General features: G+C 37.8%; 2 protein-coding genes across 6 annotated transcripts in view; one reads left to right on the top strand and one right to left on the bottom strand.

The window, feature by feature from the left end:
* Positions 1-1,390, top strand: part of LOC139974637 (uncharacterized) — a 14,333-nt gene extending 12,943 nt beyond the window's left edge. For all 4 annotated transcript variants that reach the window (XM_071981857.1, XM_071981856.1, XM_071981858.1 and 1 more), the window contains exon 8: positions 1,018-1,390. In XM_071981857.1, coding sequence (XP_071837958.1) covers positions 1,018-1,250 — 233 coding nt within the window. In that variant the 3' untranslated portion in view covers positions 1,251-1,390. The remainder of the gene's footprint in view (positions 1-1,017) is intronic.
* Positions 1,391-3,513: 2,123 nt separating this feature from the next.
* On the bottom strand, positions 3,514-20,723 carry LOC139974635 (trimethyllysine dioxygenase, mitochondrial-like). 2 transcript variants are annotated; one of them, XM_071981849.1, is made up of 8 exons: positions 20,579-20,723; positions 19,857-20,070; positions 14,727-14,889; positions 11,803-11,918; positions 9,682-9,935; positions 8,229-8,383; positions 7,344-7,568; positions 3,514-6,628 (listed from the first exon to the last, which is right to left on the bottom strand). In XM_071981849.1, the coding sequence occupies exons 2-8, from the start codon at positions 20,017-20,019 to the stop codon at positions 6,355-6,357; spliced, it is 1,350 nt and encodes a 449-aa protein (XP_071837950.1). In that variant the 5' UTR covers positions 20,020-20,070; positions 20,579-20,723; the 3' UTR covers positions 3,514-6,354. The 2 variants fall into 2 exon arrangements, with proteins under 2 accessions (XP_071837950.1, XP_071837949.1); XM_071981848.1 differs by having other exon boundaries at positions 20,565-20,720.

The following is a 20,723-nucleotide window of genomic DNA, read 5'->3' as shown; positions in this document are numbered from 1 at the left end:
TTCGCTTGGTATTTCCTTTACTACCGCTAGAAATGGATTGTTCCATGAATTGTTCCATTTGAATTATGTCCCTAAAATATGGAGGCTGACAATATGACTTAGAACCTAGGCGTTAAGAGATTTAAGAACAAGTCGCCGTTACATGATAGTTAAAAATGTCTATATGCTATTTCACAGCTACCGTATAATGTAAATAAAATCTTATATATATAGCGCACTACGCGCGATGCATCTGTGCGCTTTACAATCTAGAAAATACAATGCCAAAAAACATTAATTAGAAAAACAGTAAATACATGTACCATCTACAGAAATATACAGGAATATGAGATCAAAAAACTATTAAAAGTACTGGTGAAGCGTAAAGCGATTAAACTGATTGACTTCAAAATCTACAATTTGAATGCTATAGAGTGATAATTCCAATTGAAGTTAGAACCTAAAAACCAACACGACAGAACAATATAAAACAGATATAAACAGGAGTATAAGATATATGTGAAAGACTAGCTATAGCTAGTCTAGCTAAAGACTAGCTATAGCTAGACTAGCTAAAGACTAGCTATGGCTAGTCTTTCATACCCAATCTGGCCGAGCAAGTTATTTAAACACACACTTAGAAACCGGAAGTTTTTCTGAATCTGGTAAAATCCATACAAAGTTGCCACGATCGAACATTATCACTTCGATTCGTGAACGGTGTCTTATGAAAATTCACTTTCGTACATAGGTTAAACGTTACTGAGATGAGACGGAAGGTCCATGGAAAACTCAGTGTTGTTGTTGTTGTTTGGTACTGCTGGTTTAGGTCCTTTTGGGAAAAAGTTCTCCCCCCCCCACCCCAATGTAATTGTATTAAATATGATGTTAAGAGTATTGAAAGTGTGTTCGTTAATCAAGTGGCTATATGTATTTTCTTCGTGTTGAGGCGTCATTACCAATAGTTATGCCAAATCAGTTTTTTGGGGCTATATAAGAATCAGCTTGCTAAATGATCGTTTCTCGTGTTTTTCGCAGATTTGTACATTACGAAAAGAGGAAATCGAGCCGTATTGACCCTGACAGGATCTCTGTTTGAAATTAACGGCCCACTTCTAAATATGCAGACGCGTAACCAGGGGGAGATGGAAAACAGAGAAGAAAAAGGGGAAGAAAAGACGGGGAAAAAAAAAGAGGAACAGGAGAGGAAGAAGGGGGAGATAAAAAAGAAGAAAGAGAGAAAAGGGAGAAAAGGAGGGAGTAGAAGATAAATGCCAAGACACCGGGAAGAGAAAGAGGAACAGTGACATGATTACAGCGCTGATCCCTATTAATACACAGGGTAGCCAGTGACGGATCGAGGATTTCGGAAGGGGCGTACGCCTCAGCCTACCCTTACACCGAAAACTCCATTTTCTTGACGTTTCCATTTTTCCTCTCTTATGTGTATAATATATATATATATATATATATATATATATATATATATATATAGGATATATATATATAAGTATATATATATATATATCACACGTATAAGTATAATCAGTAGTAGCAGAAAGTGCTCAATACCGTAGTAGAGCAATAATATCACATATATCATCATCACAATAATATATGCTGTGATATATATATATATATATATATATATATATATATATATACTATGTATGGTCTATCATAACGCGTGGGTGTGTATGTACAATTGTGCTATGAAACCAACTATGGCTGGTCTCAAACTCGACCGAGTCGTCGGGGAATATGCCGCATTTCGGTATTAGACCAGGATCTATATGCGAACTGCACTAGGCAGGTGTTTTTCGATGCAACACTGCCATCCAGAGATAAAATGTTATACACCCCGACGTGAATGTGCTAATTGTTAACCCAAACCTGGTACCGTTACTCGTACAATGAATCTAAAATAAATTCCGCGTGTGATTGTAGAATTGAGCACATCTTCTGTGAATATGGGGGAGGGGGGGGGGGGGGTGCGGAGTGCGTATTTCAAAACCAGAAATTTTCTTGTGCGCTGCGCGCCAACTGATGGTGGCGCTCCGTTTGAATAGTAATGCACCCCTGGGTTAGGAAACCTTGGATTCGCGCCTGCTTTGTATTGTCAGGACAGGACGTTGACACAGAAAAGACACAATGGAGGCATGCATGAGGTTTTGAATAATTAAAAATCTAGCCTGAAGCACTTTCAAGTTTCAATGTTTGCCACAGGAAAGGAAATATCTTAAAAATTAGACAAAAGTAATCACATTTTGGACGGTAGAATTACTTAAACGTTCAACACACATTTAAGCTGTAATAGTATACCCCTTTACAAGCAAGAAGAAGAAGATGACTCCTGTAAACATATTAAATTAAATGGTCGATAGACAGAATCGAACTCCATAAAGGGCAAAGACGATAGAATTAAGGAAAGGAAAACATAAGTATTTAGCATTTTTAATCCATTTCCGTATATATGTGTTCGAGGCCGTCCCTTCTATTTCTCTGCAGATTTTAATCGTTTTACTATATGGGCCTACTGTTATAAACCGTATATGATGCCAAGTTAACTTTTCCGAATTCAACGCGTTCAAGTCGTTATGCGGGCTCGTATATAGCTAGGCTACATAGGCTACTGTACTTAGGTGCACGGCCCCTCCCCCTCCTCTTCCCTTGTTGGTGCTACCACCACCGTGTACATCTAGCTTGCACAAGTTAACCAACACTAAGAAAGATCTGCATTTGAGCGAATCGTTCATTATAGCTTAAAGAGATAGCTATTTAGTATACAGATTTATTTCAAGCGGTGACGATTTCCTGTGGTATTATTCGTAAATACTTCTTGACAACTTCAAGAGTTAAGTTTCTATCTTTACAATAATTATTCATCCAGTGCTAGGCCTACAGTGGTTTCACCATTACCAGCCTAGAATTTCGTGTCTAATTAATTATCATAAATACTGGTGAAGCTTGGTAGGTTTAATATATGGATAAATCCTGGAACTATAAAACCAATCATAATTGATCCAATTTTTCCACAAACTAGTAAACGGTTCTAATATTAAGCACAGCTAACCGACTATAGCCTTAATTATAAACATAATTAATGCCACACATGATATTTTTTCCAGGTGAGGGGAGGGGGAGGGAGGGTAAGACCCCCAGACTACCCTTCCCCTTATAAATACCGCTTATTGATAACTGCATAAATCTTCCTATGACCATTTAATCCAAGAAATAAAAGATAATATGTAACCTACACATTTGTTAAGTCATATCTCGTTGTTGCATTTTGCATGTATTCTCTGAAATTAATTATCCCTAATTTCATTTTATCGGTCCTGGTGAAGTCATATTTGATGGATTAATGGAACAGATTGTTTTCACCCTTTACCTGTTCAGGGCTGGATTAAGCTTGACGAGGGGGGAGGGGTGGGATGGGGTGGAAGCAGGGGGAATGGGGTGGAGGCAAGCCCTTTCAGCATAACCTAAATACCTGATGAAGGTTGAGAAAAAGAGAACTGAATGCTATATAGGTGAAGTTATAATATATTTATTGCACAATTTGAATTTGATTAAGAAAGCAATTTATGTCACAAACACGGGTAATTATGCCTGTAAGTGTAGTCCCTATTGTACCCAGGAACAGTTCAAAAACTGACTTTGAAAAAAAAGAAACAGAAAAACTTTCATGTCACACACATTGACAATGAATCTAATGATGTACAAAGTTTAAGGCAGTTTGATTGCAAACTTAAGCTGAAACACAAACCTAAAGATGAAATTCCAACGAGTTCTAAATTAAAAAGTTATGTGAGTTAAATGTTGACATTCATACATTCAAATTGAAACAAGCCCCCCCCCCCCATCCAGCTATACCTGATCTCACCCAGGCCTTACCTCTCTTGTATGTTGCTGCATTGCTATTGACTGCCAAATTTAAGACAAAAAGGTTGACTGTCCAGTTATAACTGACAAAGTATACAACAGCAAACACTGTATCCCAGTTCAATATTTTTTTTTCCAGCTATCTATATATATAATATTATATGACAATGTCTACAAAGTAATATGGGAGTGCAAATTTGTGAATTATCTCCTTTAAATTGACGCCGAATATTTCATGCCAAGTTTCATCCCGATAGCTGCTTTAGAGGGTGTGAAGACTCGCGCACAAACAAACGTCTCATGCCGGTAATCTGACCTAGTTTCGAATGAGGTGTTACAGATAAGTGACACACCACCATCGATCCATCGACCATAATTAGACACTAGTGTACAGTCAATATATACAGCTACAGTCAATACCCACAACACAGTGTACATAACAGCGATGGACATCCCAGGTCTAGATAAAAGATAACAAGGTATCACGTTTTCATTACTGTCTGCGTTTTGTATCGACAAGAAGATTACTTCACTTCATTGCAAGCAACGGAAAGTTAACTTATTCAGAGCGCGGCACACGGTTTTTGGGCGAGCTCTTCAATATGCCTTTAAGAGAGTTATAGGGAACGGTACAGAGACTATGACAGCACCTACAAAATGGAAGAGATATTCTCCTTATCACAAAGTAGAGAGGATCGATTGTAAAAAAGAAGAAACAAAAAGAGAACATTGCTTTCGGGCGAACAAGTCTATGTGCTGCCGTAGAAACCAACAATGTTATGTAATACTCTGTACACAGCTGACATGCCTCAAACTATGGGATCACAATCCCAAAAATCGGTTGCTACAAGAACATTTTCGGTGGGTTAAATTATTTTTTGTTTGTTTGCCAGACGTCTCCCTAAAAGTTATCCAGTCTGCGGTGTTCGCTGACGGATATCAATTATTAAAGTTATTTTGTTTCTTTTCTGATCAACAAGTCCAGGAATCCAAGCTATAACTTCCACGCATTCTGAACAATGATTCTGAGGGGTTGGAGTCTGGTAGGTCCTGGTTCAGCCCTCATGGAAGATCCTGTCAGGTCAAGGGGATTAAAACCTCGCAGACCACACACACTGCAAAGCTGTACATGCCTCATGACGTATCGGTGGTCCTGATACATTGCAATTTTGCAGTTATGTACATCTTGCAATGCAATAACAAACTTAGTCATTTAGTTACATGTTTGACTAAAGGGATTGAACACATGACAATTTTATGGTTATTTTGAATAGCAATCTTTGACTAGATCTAAAAGTTGATTTTATCTTCAAATATCAAATACTAATACTTACTAAGATTCTGGGAAAGAAAGTCTGTTAATAGAACTTCTTGGCATATTGCCTTCTAGCAAATTTGGCAACTTTTGCACAGCATTTTCTGTCCATCATTAACAGCTATAAATTATTAGTCTAGATACTTACTCCTACAAGTTCAATTGACAACATGCCAGTGTCTCTTGTACTCAATGAAGTGATTGACTCGAATAAATCACGACCCACTTTTAGATCTGTGGCACATCTTTGCAGCATAACCTCCACAGGACAATGGTTCTGTGTTGCTGGCCGCACTGACCAATGAGCGTTTTCCACAATTGGTTTCAAAATAATACAAAAGACAGTTCTAATATGAGTGACAGTGATACCTCTAGCATACAAATGACTCACAGATGCCTTACTACTTGCCAAAGGAAAACTCTTTGTCTCAGGCGTAGACAAACATTGTGGAAACTGTTCCCAAATTACTGTAATTTAGCTAAGCATGTTATGCTAATTAGCTTAGTCATTAGACACACTAATATAGTTAAATGATGATGCCACTTTCGTAGCAGTATTGGTATAGTTTTCAAGTAAAACTACTTTAATACTAATATTGGATTTGGCTTGAGTTCTGGATGCATTTTGAGTTTAACAAACCAGTTGTAACTTGGTGTCACAGAAAGCTGTCACATTATATGTTACATTATTAATTTCACACAATTTAACTTTCTCAATGCATAGTTTAGCTTATAACTTGATTAGGATGTATCGACACAAGAATACCGACGTAAACATGCGATAGTGGTCTCGGCAGATAAAAATCATGTAGGAAACCATGCATACAGAGACTATACAGAGCCTGCTACATAATTTAAATTAACGACGATGGAAATAGTTCAACGAATATCGTTCCTATACAATTTTGCATATGTTGGCATAAACAGGTTTCCTTACATACAGCACCATTACCAGCAGACACAGCCGGAGAGGGTATCAAACTGATTCCAGTATTTGAATGTTGTCAAAAAAATGGCACTTCCTAGTTACAAAAAAATGAGAGAGGTGTCACTACTAATTTTTATGAATGGGGGCACTACTGCATTTTTTCACCAAAAATTTGATGCATGTACCCTATGTGGTTCCCCCCTCCACCCCCCCTCCTCCCTCCACTGCATCTGGCCCAGGGGGTTGTCTAAACTCTGAGTCCACCAATCTTTCTCATTTGGCTCATCCAGTCGTCATGTCTGAGGTATGTGCACTTAAGGACACGGTGGCCCGTGAAGGATTCTCGAGCGTGAAGGATACGCCAGTTGTCGTATACCACCATCTGGTCCGGTTTCAAAAGAATCTTGAAGGCTTTTTCATCGTCGTAGATCTCTTTGGCCAGAGCCTGGTAAGCCTTGTAAAATTCCAACATATCTTCGTACGGCAAATTTGTAATTGTAGCCCTGTCAAACGGATTGAACCTGGAGGAAAACGCAACGACAGTCAATTTAATTCTTTTTCTGTAGTGTGTTTCTTTAATATAGCATGCGGCTATTTCAAACATAGATAAAGTACTCTGTCGTCAAGCTGTAAAATCATGCAACAAGGAGAAATGACATTGTATCCATGGTGACATTGGGTTAGTAGGAATAGAAGTGTGTGTATTAGTCTACAGAATAGGATAATGCTCTGGTGTGTTAAAGCTTGAAACACTTCAAATATCTTAATATTGTCAAAACATCTTTCAAAGACCTTAAATAGGACATGTTATGACTATTTCAAATGTCACCATATCAAAAAATATTTTAAAAAATGGAAAATCTCCACAAAAAAAAAATTATCATCTGAAATGAATGTTGACTAGTGCAGCTAATATAGTCACAGGATGTTTCTATGGAATAGCATCAAACCTCTGCCCATTAAGCTGCTGTTAGAATTTATCATATTAAAATCGTGTCTGTTCTTCACAGAATCAACAAAAGTCTGTAGAAACTAATAAATTAAATAATAACAACTTTTAATTCACATTCAAAACTTAAAATTTTCCTCTCTTTCAGCACTTGAATTTGAGTCTTGACATTAGCAAAGTTATGAACCTCCTTCTCATGGTACTTGAAACCTTAAAGAATACAATTTGCCGCCATCAAGGTACGTTGCTAGGACATTTACAACAAATTAAAAAAGTGCACCTTTTACCTTAGTCGTTCAACCTGTTTGGTATTCGAGTTCATTTTAACGACAGGTTCGCAGTTTCTCATGTCCCTTTCATCGTCCAAATAATGAGCCGTTATCGACGTGTCACAGAGAAGTTGAAAATATTCTGGTTGGCTAAATCTCAGCCTCTCCAGGGCGTAGAAGCCATCTGAAATGACCGTTCTACCTCCATTCCCAGACCTTTCTGTTATTTGAAGTGTCATGCCACTGCAAAATAAGCACATACAACACTAGAGGGATCATTTTGATGAGTAGAATGCAGATTACCCCCCCCCCCCTCCCCTCCCAAAAAAAAGAAAACCCAAAATGGAATCTTTATGAAAGGTAATGGAAATTGCGAAGAGTTGAAATAATGTTTCCACGGTATCTTCTGGTGCCCTTAGTGAAATATGTTTCAGCTACAGCAATTTATATGTTTGAAGTTTGATACATTCATATTTTAACTAATGTTTAAACGTTTGTGCAACACTGACAGTAACCTACACACAGGAGCAGAACCAAGCTGAATCTTGGATACATGTCCCACTTAAAAAAAAAAACCATGCAATTATAAAAATTAACAACAGAAATTGAATTTGGAAACTGTTAACAAACTTTGAATGTAAAAAATATGAAAAATAAAAATAGGTTGGATTTAAACCGGTGACTCGCACACTAGGTACTATATCCCAAAATATTAGCAGTTCATGACATGACATTTGACCCTTGACCCCATGTTCAGACATTTCTTTGTTGAGGGTCATCAGGGTCTCTGACTGCCGTTAGAGCCGAGAACTTGTAACTCCGAGACCGCAGGTTCGAATCCCGTTCTGAGAAAGTTCCTAACACTTTTGGCAGCTGGAAAAAAATTCAGACGAATATGCTTACCGACAAGGTGGACTAAAGTAGCTGGCATCGGTATGTAGAGGGATGGCCAGATTTGTGTAGGCTGTATCGGCTATATCTAATCCAGGGCTAGCCACACAGACCTCGGGATGGTAGAATGTAGACTGGATCCCTCCGGCCACCAGCCTTGCAACATTCTGAAGAAAAAATTAATAATTCTGTTACGAGTATTTTGTTGCCCGTTTAGTGATCATACAACGAGGGCTTATCAATACATTTTTTCGACCTAAGTAAAGGTGTTATTGAAATGGACCTACAGTCACACATTCATAGTGTCCTTCAGTCCCAAGCATCCTCCCAATCCAGCCCAACCACCACCCGATACTATGAAGAGGTTGTAGAAAAGGAGACGGCATTACCAAAGCCAGCCTTTAGATCACAAATGTTGCAAACAGTAAGGCAAATCAGTTACTAGGCAACATGCAGCTGAAAAGATTTGCCTCAAAACTGATGACCTTCTAAACCAAAAGGATAGCCTATTTACCTGACAACAACTTTACCTAATATTTCTAATCAAATACATTTCAAACCACACGCAAAAGCAAATTTCCTCAATTATCAAATGTCACGTTTAGCTAAATACCGGGAAGATTTTACTTATCAGATCATTTAACATATAGAAGCAGGTATTTTTGCCATATCCAATCTTTAGCTTTAATCGTTTGGATTGTCATGTAATGATGAAGTAAACTGAATTCTATCAAGCAACTTAGTGTGCTTAATTCTTTTAATTCTTTGAAGAAATCCTCCCACAAAAGAGAGAGGAAATAAAAATGTGACAGTCCCAGAACAGGTTGCTTTAAATGTTCTTCATGAATTTTGCACAAAACAACACATCTATAGGACAGTCAGTGATTTTTCATGGTAGATTATCGCCGATAATGGTACTTAGAATTCAGTATAAGACACAAAATAAAGAAGCACTATAATTTATCCTACTAAATATGTTAATAGATATGGGTGAGTATTTCTCTTTCTTGTGAATGGCTATATCCTATACAATTGGCATTAAATATGGCTTCTCTTTAGTCAGTTACTGTTCTTCTGGCTCCCTCTCTCGTGGCCCAAAGCATGATGGGTAATCGCCTTACTGTGATACAAACTTTACACCACACTTTCAATGGACATGGAGTTCAGTTTACACACACACACACACACGCACGCACACACACACACAAGTACACGCATGTTTGTATTACATTCCAACCGAGGAATTTTCCATTGTTCAAATCCACATACCATAACCTTAACAATACCCCATACAATAGAATTCTTCCGAGGACCGGCAATTCTTTTGTTCAAGTCCTCGGTCAGAATACAAACAAATGCACGCATACATATACACACATACAGTACACATACATACGTACATACACACACATGTACTAACATACATTTATACATACATACCAGACTTGTCACATACTGTACTTACAGCGTGAGCTTCTGATGAAGTGTCAACTCCACCTATCAGGGCCACCCCATATTCATGCAGAGTCTGCAGGAGTTTCTTCAGCGTTGGTCTGTCATTTTGAAGGTCGACTAGTTCAAAGGAAGGCATATTAAAGTAATTTCCCTGCCAAAGGGTTCGGTAAATATCCTGTTCACCAGTCATGGCGTTGTCAGCTGCACCAGGAAAATACTCTCTCAGCCATGAGTTGGAGAACACCGTCTTGTGACAATCATCCCCTGAATTGTAAAGCGTAGAAAGTACGATATGAATGAGTCTTATCAACGACATAGATGCTTATAAAGTGTTACCGGAAAATGGGGAGAACAAGTTGTTGCCGCCTGGGAGTTCCCCTCTCCCCCCGGTCCCTTCCCCCCCCACTTTGCCCGAATAAATTATTTTGAAGGGTACCTACATGTAAATGATATCAGATTTGAAATTATAATCTCCAAGTATTGAACGGAACGATGAAGTTGATTCTGTCCTCAGATTGGAGCGCTTAGAGGGCACAATAGAGTTCTTTTTAATGACTATTTCCACAATATTTCTTTCAGCTTTGACAGTATTAACTACCTTAATAACATGGTTTGAAACATTGTAGATCCACCTAGCTGCATGCTCACATAAGAAGGAAATGAGAAATTATAACAAAGGAAACCCCAAACATATTCTACTTGAATACATTGAGGAGCGGATAACATTTTTTAGCCCCAAACAATGAACTCTGAATTTATTTTACTTTTTATAGTTATTTCATAGTTAGTTAACTATTTAGCAGCTCTAAAGTTGGAAGAGTTTTCATCCAAAAACTCTCACATTTTGTTTTTTTTAGTCCTTACTTTGATTTGCCCTTGCCAGCAAAACAAGACAATGACCTCTTTAAACTGAAACTTTCCATTCCTACAACAAAGTTTATCAATGATATCCAGGGAACCAAAAATTTCAAACAAACTTCCTGGTCGGAATATTAAAAACTGTCACTTGGAATCTCCTAGGTACCAAAATAATCATATATTTTGCAGGGTATATGATCCTTTTCAAGGTTATCAACTTATCACTTTTCCAAACTCAACAGCTCATCGCAGAATTGAGGTTTTGCCCTCTCTCCACCTCTCTCTCTATATGTTTCTTTCACTATTCTCATTCTCACAAGCAAGGGCGTAGGAACCGGGGGGGCTGGGGGGGCGCCAGCCCCCCCAGTGAAAAATGTGGAGGGGCGGAAGTATCATTCCACCCCCCCGCTTCGCAAGTCAGAAAACCCCTTTTTCATTTCCAAATGAGAAAAAAAACCTCATTTGGAGCACCAAATTGCATCTAAGGCTAGGTGAAAATACAAAATTAAGTTTACAAAATGGAGTGGGTGTTGAAGTGTGCTATATTGCACCAAATCGCATCTGAGGCCACCTGGAAATGCAAAAAATTCCAAAGGGGAGGGGGACACCCCCTCCCCTTAGACCCCTCCCCCAGGTCGGCCATCAGTCTTCAGCCCCCCACTCAAAAGTACCTTCCTACGCCACTGCTCACAAGCAACCATTGCATATAAAACACCATTAAGCTACAACCATGTGTTCTGAACTCAGAACTGTTTCTAGTCTTACAACATTCAAGTCAAAGCTGAAAACCTACCTATTTAGACAGCATTACTGCAATATATAAACTGGGTATTCAATTCTATTCATGTGCAGTACTCCAACACACTCAAAGGTGCATGCTTTTTATTTTTCATACTCATTTATATTGTATTTTATTCTGCAGTTTTACTACATATTTTGTGTCATACATTTTTTTATTTACTGTTACATAGCGTTTTAAAGCACTTTTGTGGATTTTACGATTTATAAAATAAATTATTATTATTATTATTATTATGTATATACTACTGAGGGGCTTCAGTTCCCCTAGAAAACAATGCAAGGGGAACTGCCTCCCTCCCTCTTATGGCAGACAGAATATTACAAAAAATTTGAGCCTGAGTATATTAATATTTAAACCTGTACTGTATATGCAGTAAAACTTAAAACAGTTGGAAATTCTTCAACATTGTTTCCAAAGTTTAAATGAAAATGTTAGAGATGATGGGTGTTGTTTAAATTATTTGTTACTTACAAGTGATGGTTACCTCACAGTGGTCAGATTGAACATCAGTTGGTTTAATATCCAGATTTAAATCTACAATGTTGTGGAGGATTTGATTGGTGTCATGATGGAAGCAGGAGGAACATCTGAGGAGAGATGAAAATAGTAATAAAGAGACAAGATTGATAAAGAGAACAAGTTCAGCTCTGTATAGCCACTAGCTATATATCCAAGCCCTCTTTCTTACTTTATTAATTTTTTCTTTTTTTATCTATCCAATTAATTGGCAAATCTTTCAAACTTTTGGGCCTTAGTTCATCATTTATGGTGCAAAATCCATGGGCTAAATTAACAATTTCAACTTTTCCTGGTAACTTAACTGAACAGTTTTCTTTAGTATCTCAATCTGTATAGGACTCAACTTTCAGATATAGGACTACTGACACTTCTTGTAATATGCGGCAGTTTGTATGATCAATGAACAAGTTTATGTTAAAGTTAGTTAAGGTGGCTAGTTGTGATGATTACGTTTCCTTTTTAGATGCCAGTCTACTCTTCGGATTCTCGAAACCATCAATTTCTGTGGACAGGTAGATTCTGACTCTCTAAACCGTGACTGTTACTCAAAACAGTGACTTTTACTCGTAACCGTGTCCGTTATTTGAAACCGTGACTGTTACTCGAAACCGTGTCTGTTACTCGAAACCGTGACTGTTACTAGAAACCGTGACTGTTACTAGAAACCGTGACTGTTACTCGAAAACGTTACTGTTACTTGAAGCCGTGACTGCTACTCTACACCATGACTATTACTCAAAACTGTGACAGTTACTCGGAAACGTGTCTGTTACTCGAAACCGTGACTGTTACTTGAAGCCTTGACTGCTTCTCTACAACGTGCCTATTACGCAAAACTGTTAGTTACTCGAAACAATGTCTGTTACTCGAACTGTGACTGTTACTCGAAAAATGTGACGGTTACTTGAAACAATGACTGTACTCTAAACCGTGACTATTACTCAAAACTGTGACAGTTACTCGAAACCATGTCTGTTACTTGAAACCATGTCTGTTACCCGAAACCGTGACTGTTACTTGAAAATGTGACTTTCACTCTACACCGTGATTATTACTCAAAACTGTGACTGTTACTGTAGTATGTGACTGCTAATTGAAACCGTGACTGTTACTCCACTAGCTGTGACTATATTACTCGAAACCGTAAAACACTCTCCAAACCAGCTTGCTATATACATATGTCCACTTCCCTTTTGCAAAGGCTCTGTGCCTTTATTGCCAATTTATTAGTTCCGCTCAGGCCAGCCACAGTGAAACACAAAGTACATGTGTATTTATGTTACAACGTCCTTGATTTGCACAGTAAAATATTTCCAGGGTTAACTTGACATGTTACGTATCGTACGAAAACTCAAATATCTTCAAAATGATCAAGGGTACACTCTTGACAAACTAATTCAAGTGACCAATTTTCAAGATTATATCCAGTCATTCTGTGGTCTTCCACTTTCAAATTTTCAAGTGGGATGTCCCTCACATGGTCCCTGGGTCCTGTCAAACTATCAAAGACTGCCAAATAATCAGAAGAAAAAAGATGAAAGAAAAATGCTGTGCAGGCACGTAGCCAAGGGGGGGGGGGGCGAAGGGGGCAGGCCCCCCTTGAGCATATTTAAAAAAAAAATTTTAATGTTTTTATGATATCGCTAGTATTTTCAAAAGAGAAAATGCTAAGATGCAGCTTACAAGGCCTGGGAAGTGACATTTCCAGCGATCTGGGAGGCATTTTCAGCCAAAATTTTCTTGTACGCTTCGCACCAACCATGGTGGCGCTACGCTTAGATACAGTAGTTTGCAATGCCGAATCTACAGTTTCGCCCCTCCCTTGGCAAATTCCTGGCTACGCGCCTGATGCTGTGATATTTACAATTAAACCCTGTACACTAAATGTTAAGCACCTCATCGGCCCAAAGCAATAAACACTCTAGTAGGGGATTTATAAATGGTAATATAACCATGCATCCAGTCAAAGTTTTACTGTTTCCGAAGTATATGAATTACAATAGACATTTCAAGGTTGATTGGAGGAACACCAGCAATCATTTACACAATCTAATTTTAATTGGTATTTTATGGCAGTGTGCACTGACCAGTTTTGAAACTTCATGATCTTGCATTCCTTTAACGCATACAAATTATGAAACAGTTTCCTAACGCTACGATTGCTTTTGGTATCATTGTCTGAGTACCAGTAAAAAAATCACACCGTCAATCATGACAACGTATCTCTTTTTCCGCCAAAACTTTGACCTCTTCGTACAGATTGAGCAAATTTATGAGCAAAATTTCACCGAAAAGCAAAACCGTTGTCATAACTTGTGTGATTATTTTACTAAACAAAATGGTACCTGTACCGACAAGAGAAAGAAGATTCTTTAAGCCATCCAGACAGAGTGTATAATGGAGGAGATTGGGTGACTCAGGGGATATACAGAGATGCCAACCTCTTGACACAAAATAACAGACTGAATATCCTAAAAAATCAGATTTTGTAGAGAAAAATCAGATTTTCACTCAAACTCAACACTACCACTGGCCCGTTGGCCCCGGGCCAGTAAAATGTCAGAAAAATGTTTTACTGGTAAGACTGGCAAGTAAAATGTTTGCTTTTTCATTAACATTTAATAAGAAAATTGTAAAGCTGCCGATTCCACGTATTTCCCGCCCATGTAGGCTCGTTGTTCAACGTGTTTGTCGGGGTTTGGGGGGTTACTTGTACATGTTTCTATGCAATTCCGCTTCCTTTAATTTTTTTTTTTTTTTTTTTTTGAAAGATGAAAAATCGTATTTCAAGAGGCAATATCGTATTATCCTATTTCACTTGTTTTATCGTACTAAATACGATAAAATCGTACTGGTTGGCATCTCTGGATATATACCTGCAATTGTCTCGCAGCCAGTAGAACGGTATCCTCACACTACCCCCTCCTTCCTCCGTCATCAGAAGATGGTCGTCCTTTACTTCTACGGTGGTGCTATCGAAAGTAGCAGCTTTGTGGGAGACGGTTCTCGTGTGAGGATGAGAAGGAATTGTTGTAGCACCTGTGAGGTAAAATCAGAATATACTGCCCTGAGAGGTGGTTGATGAGGAAATTAAAAGCAGAGAGGGATTGCAAAGGAATATGGCTGATAGGGAGAGGGGAGGTGGGGGGGGAGGGTGGTTGAGGCCTGGAGGATGAGAATGTGAGGGGGAGAAAGTGCAGCAGGGTTGATAATTTGATTCATTAATGACTGTAGTGAAAACTCAATTATCAATATGACATCACCGATGTAGCAAAACTTATACCAAACGAGTAATCACCAGCGCTATACTGTAGTTCTCAAAGTATAACTGTTTATTGCTTCGTTTAATTAGTAATGAAACTATTGCCTACAACTCTTAACGTACGGTTGGGCCTACCATAGCAAAGGGGTAAATACTTCCACAATAGTTCATTGAAATGAATTTACTTCAGTTTGGCTAACTTTTGTGTATTTGGGTATCGATGTTTAAATTTATACAGTACATCTTGTACAAAGTGAACTCTGCAATTTTAACGCTCGTCAACACGTTCTTATCTTTTAACAACAATCATCTGTTTAATATGCAAATTAGGCAACTGTGCACATACTGTACCTGTGCATTTATATTTTCCTAGGTCCCCATAGCAAGCTTAATTAGCTTGTGAATCTTTATACAGTAAGTGATAAAACCATTCAACCGGGTAACTTTGGTAGTCATTTCAAATTTTGATTCAGTTTAAAGGGAGAGAGGGAGGTGCGGGGGGGGGGTGGTAGGGACCTGAGATTGTTGCTTGGCAATGCTTTTTGATACCACCATGCAAGCACATATTGAGCAGATCATTAAATGAGTTAAAAGTTTGTCTTCAATGCTGTGCATTTTGGGTTTTTTTATACTGTACTTTAAACAAAGAATTTTATTTGGACACAATCATTTCTACTTCGCATACTATAGTATATATTAGTGTTTGCACGGGTTATCCGGGTACCCGGGTACCCGCCCGACGCAATACTACCCGGTTCCTAATTTATTACCCGAATCCTAGGTTAAGTGTGATTTAAAAAAAAATGGGCAAACGGCGACGGTTAGGCAGATATCCCATTGACTTAGTGTGGTGTAAGGCTACAATGCTGTCGAAGATAACAGCAATAACGAAGGGGCCCGCTCGACGCGATACTACCCGGTTCCTAATTTATTACCCGAATCATACGCAGTGTGATTGTTTAGTAAAAATTGCAAACCGATGGTTAGGCTGATTTCCCATTGACTTAGTGTGTTGTTAGGCTACCATGTGTTCGAAGATAGCAATAACGAAAGCTTTCCCTAGATATCTTATAAGTGCGTCACAATTTCAGCTAATAAACAGATGGCTAGGCTAGACTACCCCATTGACTTAGTGTGGTGTTAGGCAACCATGTGGTCGAACGTAACAGCAATAACGAAAGTATTCCATGGATGTCTTATAACTGCATCACAACTTCAGCAAATAAACAGATGGTTAGGCTTAGCTAGATTTCTCATTGACTTAGTGTGGTGTTAGGCTACCATGTGGAAGAAATTATTATTTATTCATTCGTTCATTTCAAAGAAGGAAAGGCTGACAAGGAATTTTACGCGATGTTTATGGATTATAGACGGGATAACCAAAAAATAGTAACCGCAAGGTTTTATACCTTATCTTACACCTACGTATTTGAACATGAAAACATTGACAGTAGAGAATATAATGCATTTATTACAGCATCCTATATGTAATTTTTTGAAAATCGTGATACACAAGGGTAAACAATTTTTTATCCGGGTACCCGGATACCCGACGGGTAACGGCCCTCGGGTACCCGGTTCCCGATTTTTGGACCCGTGTAAACACTAGTATATATACATGGCTGTTTAATACACTTCATATGCATGCTGCACAATAATCAACACATCGTCAACATGTGGGAGATGATATCACATAGCAAATGGTGACATGTAGTCCATTGTTTACTGATTTGGTTTGAATATATACAACTTCTGAAAGGTAGCTGATGGACTAAACCCAGTGGGGGAGCATCCATACAGTCAGGGGGGGATTCCCCCCCTGATGGACTCAAATGGACTGCTGGCGCCCATTTCAGCTTTTTACCACGATTTACTTATTCGCGATTATTGACTTTTTTATTGCGCTTTTATCTACCTATTGACATTTGTAACATTTTGTTGGCGATGATACCTATTTATTCTTCGTTTATCTGCAAATTAGCAAGGCCCGGAAAGGGCCATTTTCGGCGATCTAGGGAGTATCTTTACTCAAAAAATTTCTGTACGCTCCGCGCCAACCTGTGGTGGCGCTCTGCTTAGATAGTGTCGAAAGCGCCCATACAGACCGTTCTCGCCCCCTGACCAATACCCTTAGCATCGCCTCTAACTAAACCATTGGAGATGTTATACACAAAGTGTGATAAATCTAACTAACAACACATTAACGTTTAAATTGTCTTTAAAATTAGTTTCAACACCTGGCAATTCCTGTTTAACAATCAGTTCTTTTCTCCCTTTTCTTCTTGGTTAGTGACAATTTTTGAAGTCTTCAATAAATAAGTACAGTAATGTATTTATATCCTCTACTCTATTCATATCATTCTCAATGTCATGGGAATAATCTATCAAGGTTGTTAGAATGTTGGACAAAGACATTCATTTTTTCCCAAAAAACTTTCACTTAAAATCAAGATTTATGTGTGGCATCAATATACAGATTTCTGCTTTAAATAAGTTAAAAGAAGTGGTGTAATATGCTTCAATTTTTCCCCAACTTCAAATTTTGAATGGTATATATTTGCAGATTCTTATCACATTAGAATTAGAATCACATTTTTATATAACATTTTAATTAATTTTCAAGTTTAATCATTTCTATAAGTGCACACTGTTTGCAGATCTTTAGTTTATTATGATACTTCTCAGAACAAGACAGAAACTTGTGACCGAGTGTTTGTCTTCTGCAGAGAGTACTATAAGTTTCTGCATACAGTATGATTTCACGTGACACTAGAACACAATATTACACAAATAACCTTGATTTGTTTGTAGTGCAATCTTACAAACAGATAACCCACCATCATTAACATCAGAGAATTAATATACAGCCCTGATTCAGTCAATCCACATCACTAAACTTGCAGTTATTAAACCATAAAATATCAATATCAGTTATTCAGTTTGCTGGTATCAAAGTCTGACATGGTACAAATTGAATATGTGTGGTTTATATAACCACAGACAACCCTTCATGGGACAGTTAACACACCATTGTACAAACCTCACAACACTGTATGCATCTAGTTGTTATGATGTACACACCTAAAGGAGAGGGTATATAGGCCTGTATATAAAGTATACCTTATCTAAATCTCTCGATCACAAAAATAACCAGCCTTGGATATTTATAAGTGACCTCGCTTACCTGTCTGCTCGCAACCTCTGCACTTTCGCTCTACCACATCTAGAGTGAACACGGGTAACTTTTTTAACACTGAGCACCCTCTGTGACTGGACCCCGCCAGTCACTGACCTCCCTTCTCATGAGACCACCCCTGAGTAAACCATCCATTGTAAACAGCATAGCTGTGTGAAAGAGGTCTGCAATGCTGGATACTTTGGAGGGTATTATTGTTTTATACTCCAATCAGTGATCTTTATTCCTGACATTCATGTTACACACACATGACTATTAAGCAGTCATTATGCAATTAGTTTCAACTCCTGGCAACACATTTTTAAACAACCAGATTTACTTCCTTTTTGTCTTGGGTTTGGTGACAACTTTTTTTCTACCTTTGTAAATATACCTAAATCATAAACAACCTACTGTACCATTTCCATTTATAGTACAAGTATTACAAAATGAGACTATGAATACATTAAGTACAATGCCCTAAGGTGTGGGAACAAGTACAGTAATACTAGAGTAACTGTGCATGTCTCTTTAATGTCCACCTTTAAGTACTATCTATAGTCTAGATTTCCAATTTGACTTAAGTACTCATGTTTAAAGTACTATCTATACTACATTTCCAATATGACTTAAGTACTCATTCTTAATGTACTATATATACTAGATATCCAATATGACTTAAGTACTCATTCTTAAAGTATAAACTATCTAATTTCCAATATGACTTAAGTACTCATTCTTAAAGTACTATCTATACTACATTTCCAATATGACTTTAGTACTCATTCTTAAAGTACTATCTATACTACATTTCCAATATGACTTAAGTACTCATTCCTATACTAGATTTCCAATATGACTTAAGTACTCATTCTTAAAGTACTATCTATACTACATTTCCAATATGACTTAAGTACTCATTCTTCATGTACTACAGTATCTATAGATACTAGATTTCCAATATGATTTAAGTTACTCATTCTTAAAGTACTATCTATACTAGATTTCCAATATGACTTAAGTACCCATTCTTAAAGTACTATCTATACACTAAGTTTCCAATACAACTTAAGTACTCATTCTTAATGTAATACCCCCTGATCGAGTCACCCAATCTCTCCTCCATTATGCACTTGGTCTGGATGGCTTAAAGAATCTTCTTTCTCTTGTCGGTACAGTACCATTTTGTTAAGTGAAATAATCACACAAGTTATGACAAGTTTTGCTTTTCCATAAAGATGATGTTTGGGTTTGTGTTATCTTTAAATAAAGCTTGACAATGAGTCAAAAATTAGTGACATGTCAAAAATCTACCCACTTTCATTTCGTAACCCAATCTATCCTCAAATAATAGAACTAAATTTGATAATAATATCAATAAATTAAGACATCAATCAATGAATGTTTTCTGTTAATCAGGTTGCCTTGAACAACAAACCAACATCTTGAAGAGAACCTGTCTTAACAAATTTAGCAATTTGCCATCAGATGAAAAACTTATACCAAGTGCTTCAAAAACTCATGGCATGCTATATACTCTTGACAAATGGTATTGGCCTGAACACTCACCAAAACCTGAACATTTCTTCAAATATACCGAGTTAAGGTCACATGATGAAGAGCTTGAAGTCTGTATTTTTCCTCTAGCGACATTTGAATAGCACGAGAATCTGGCAGGCAAACATCCAAGAGTTTGATACGGCCTTTGTAATAGCCGTAAGCAATGGGTCATTTTGAACCCTCAGATTTAACAGCTGTCAATGTGATGTGAAGATCAATGATCCTGTAGAAAGGAAAAACATTAACCATATAAAAAAAAGAAGTAATTACGACAATTTTTTCGAACTGCTGCATTAAAAAAAAAATCATGCCACGATATTCCACATACCACATCACAAGTATCCAGTATTCCATTAAACTAGCATATAAGTACATAAATATTAAACTTTGGCAATATTAACATTGAAATATCAGATCTAACACACGATATCTCTGCCATACTTTCATGATCAACAGTAATTCACTATCCATCCCCTTGCCTACATCCTTCGTTCCTAATGTCACGTATGCAAGACTGAACTTGCTCAGTAACAACATACCAGCAGAAGTAAATACCAAAGACGTTAGCGCCTCAGTTTAGGCATTTATTAGGCCTAGGCCTATGTCTAATTTAGTGGTCAGTATAACCAGTATTATACAGCAGCTTAATGACTGTATGCCGAAGTAACACTAAACTCTAGCCTAGGCCTATGGATGATCACAATTTCAGTATCCCACCATCGTCCTCATACCAGCTTCGGATCTGCTCATTAAGTGTTATCACTCTGGGTACGGATTCTGGTACGGATTCTAAAGTCAGGCCTCACTCTGTGTTATGATGCACAAACTTAATGGTGTGCAATTGCGAGGGCAGTTGTAATATTTGCAATGTGACGT

This window comes from Apostichopus japonicus, chromosome 10 (assembly GCF_037975245.1).
Source record: "Apostichopus japonicus isolate 1M-3 chromosome 10, ASM3797524v1, whole genome shotgun sequence".
NCBI classification, from domain to species: Eukaryota; Metazoa; Echinodermata; class Holothuroidea; order Aspidochirotida; family Stichopodidae; genus Apostichopus; species Apostichopus japonicus.
The sequence above is the reverse complement of the archived record's forward strand: the minus strand, read 5'-3'. Positions and strand labels throughout refer to the sequence as shown.

Coding starts and splice junctions, on each gene's coding strand:
- LOC139974635 (XM_071981849.1), bottom strand. CDS start 20,019: ATGACCCATTGCTTACGGCTATTACAAAGGCCGTATCAAACTCTTGGA. Junction 9,936..11,802: donor CTGTGAGGTAACCATCACTT/GTAAGTAACAAA, acceptor TTTACAATTCAG/GGGATGATTGTCACAAGACG. Junction 7,569..8,228: donor TACTTTAGTCCACCTTGTCG/GTAAGCATATTC, acceptor CTTATTTTGCAG/TGGCATGACACTTCAAATAA.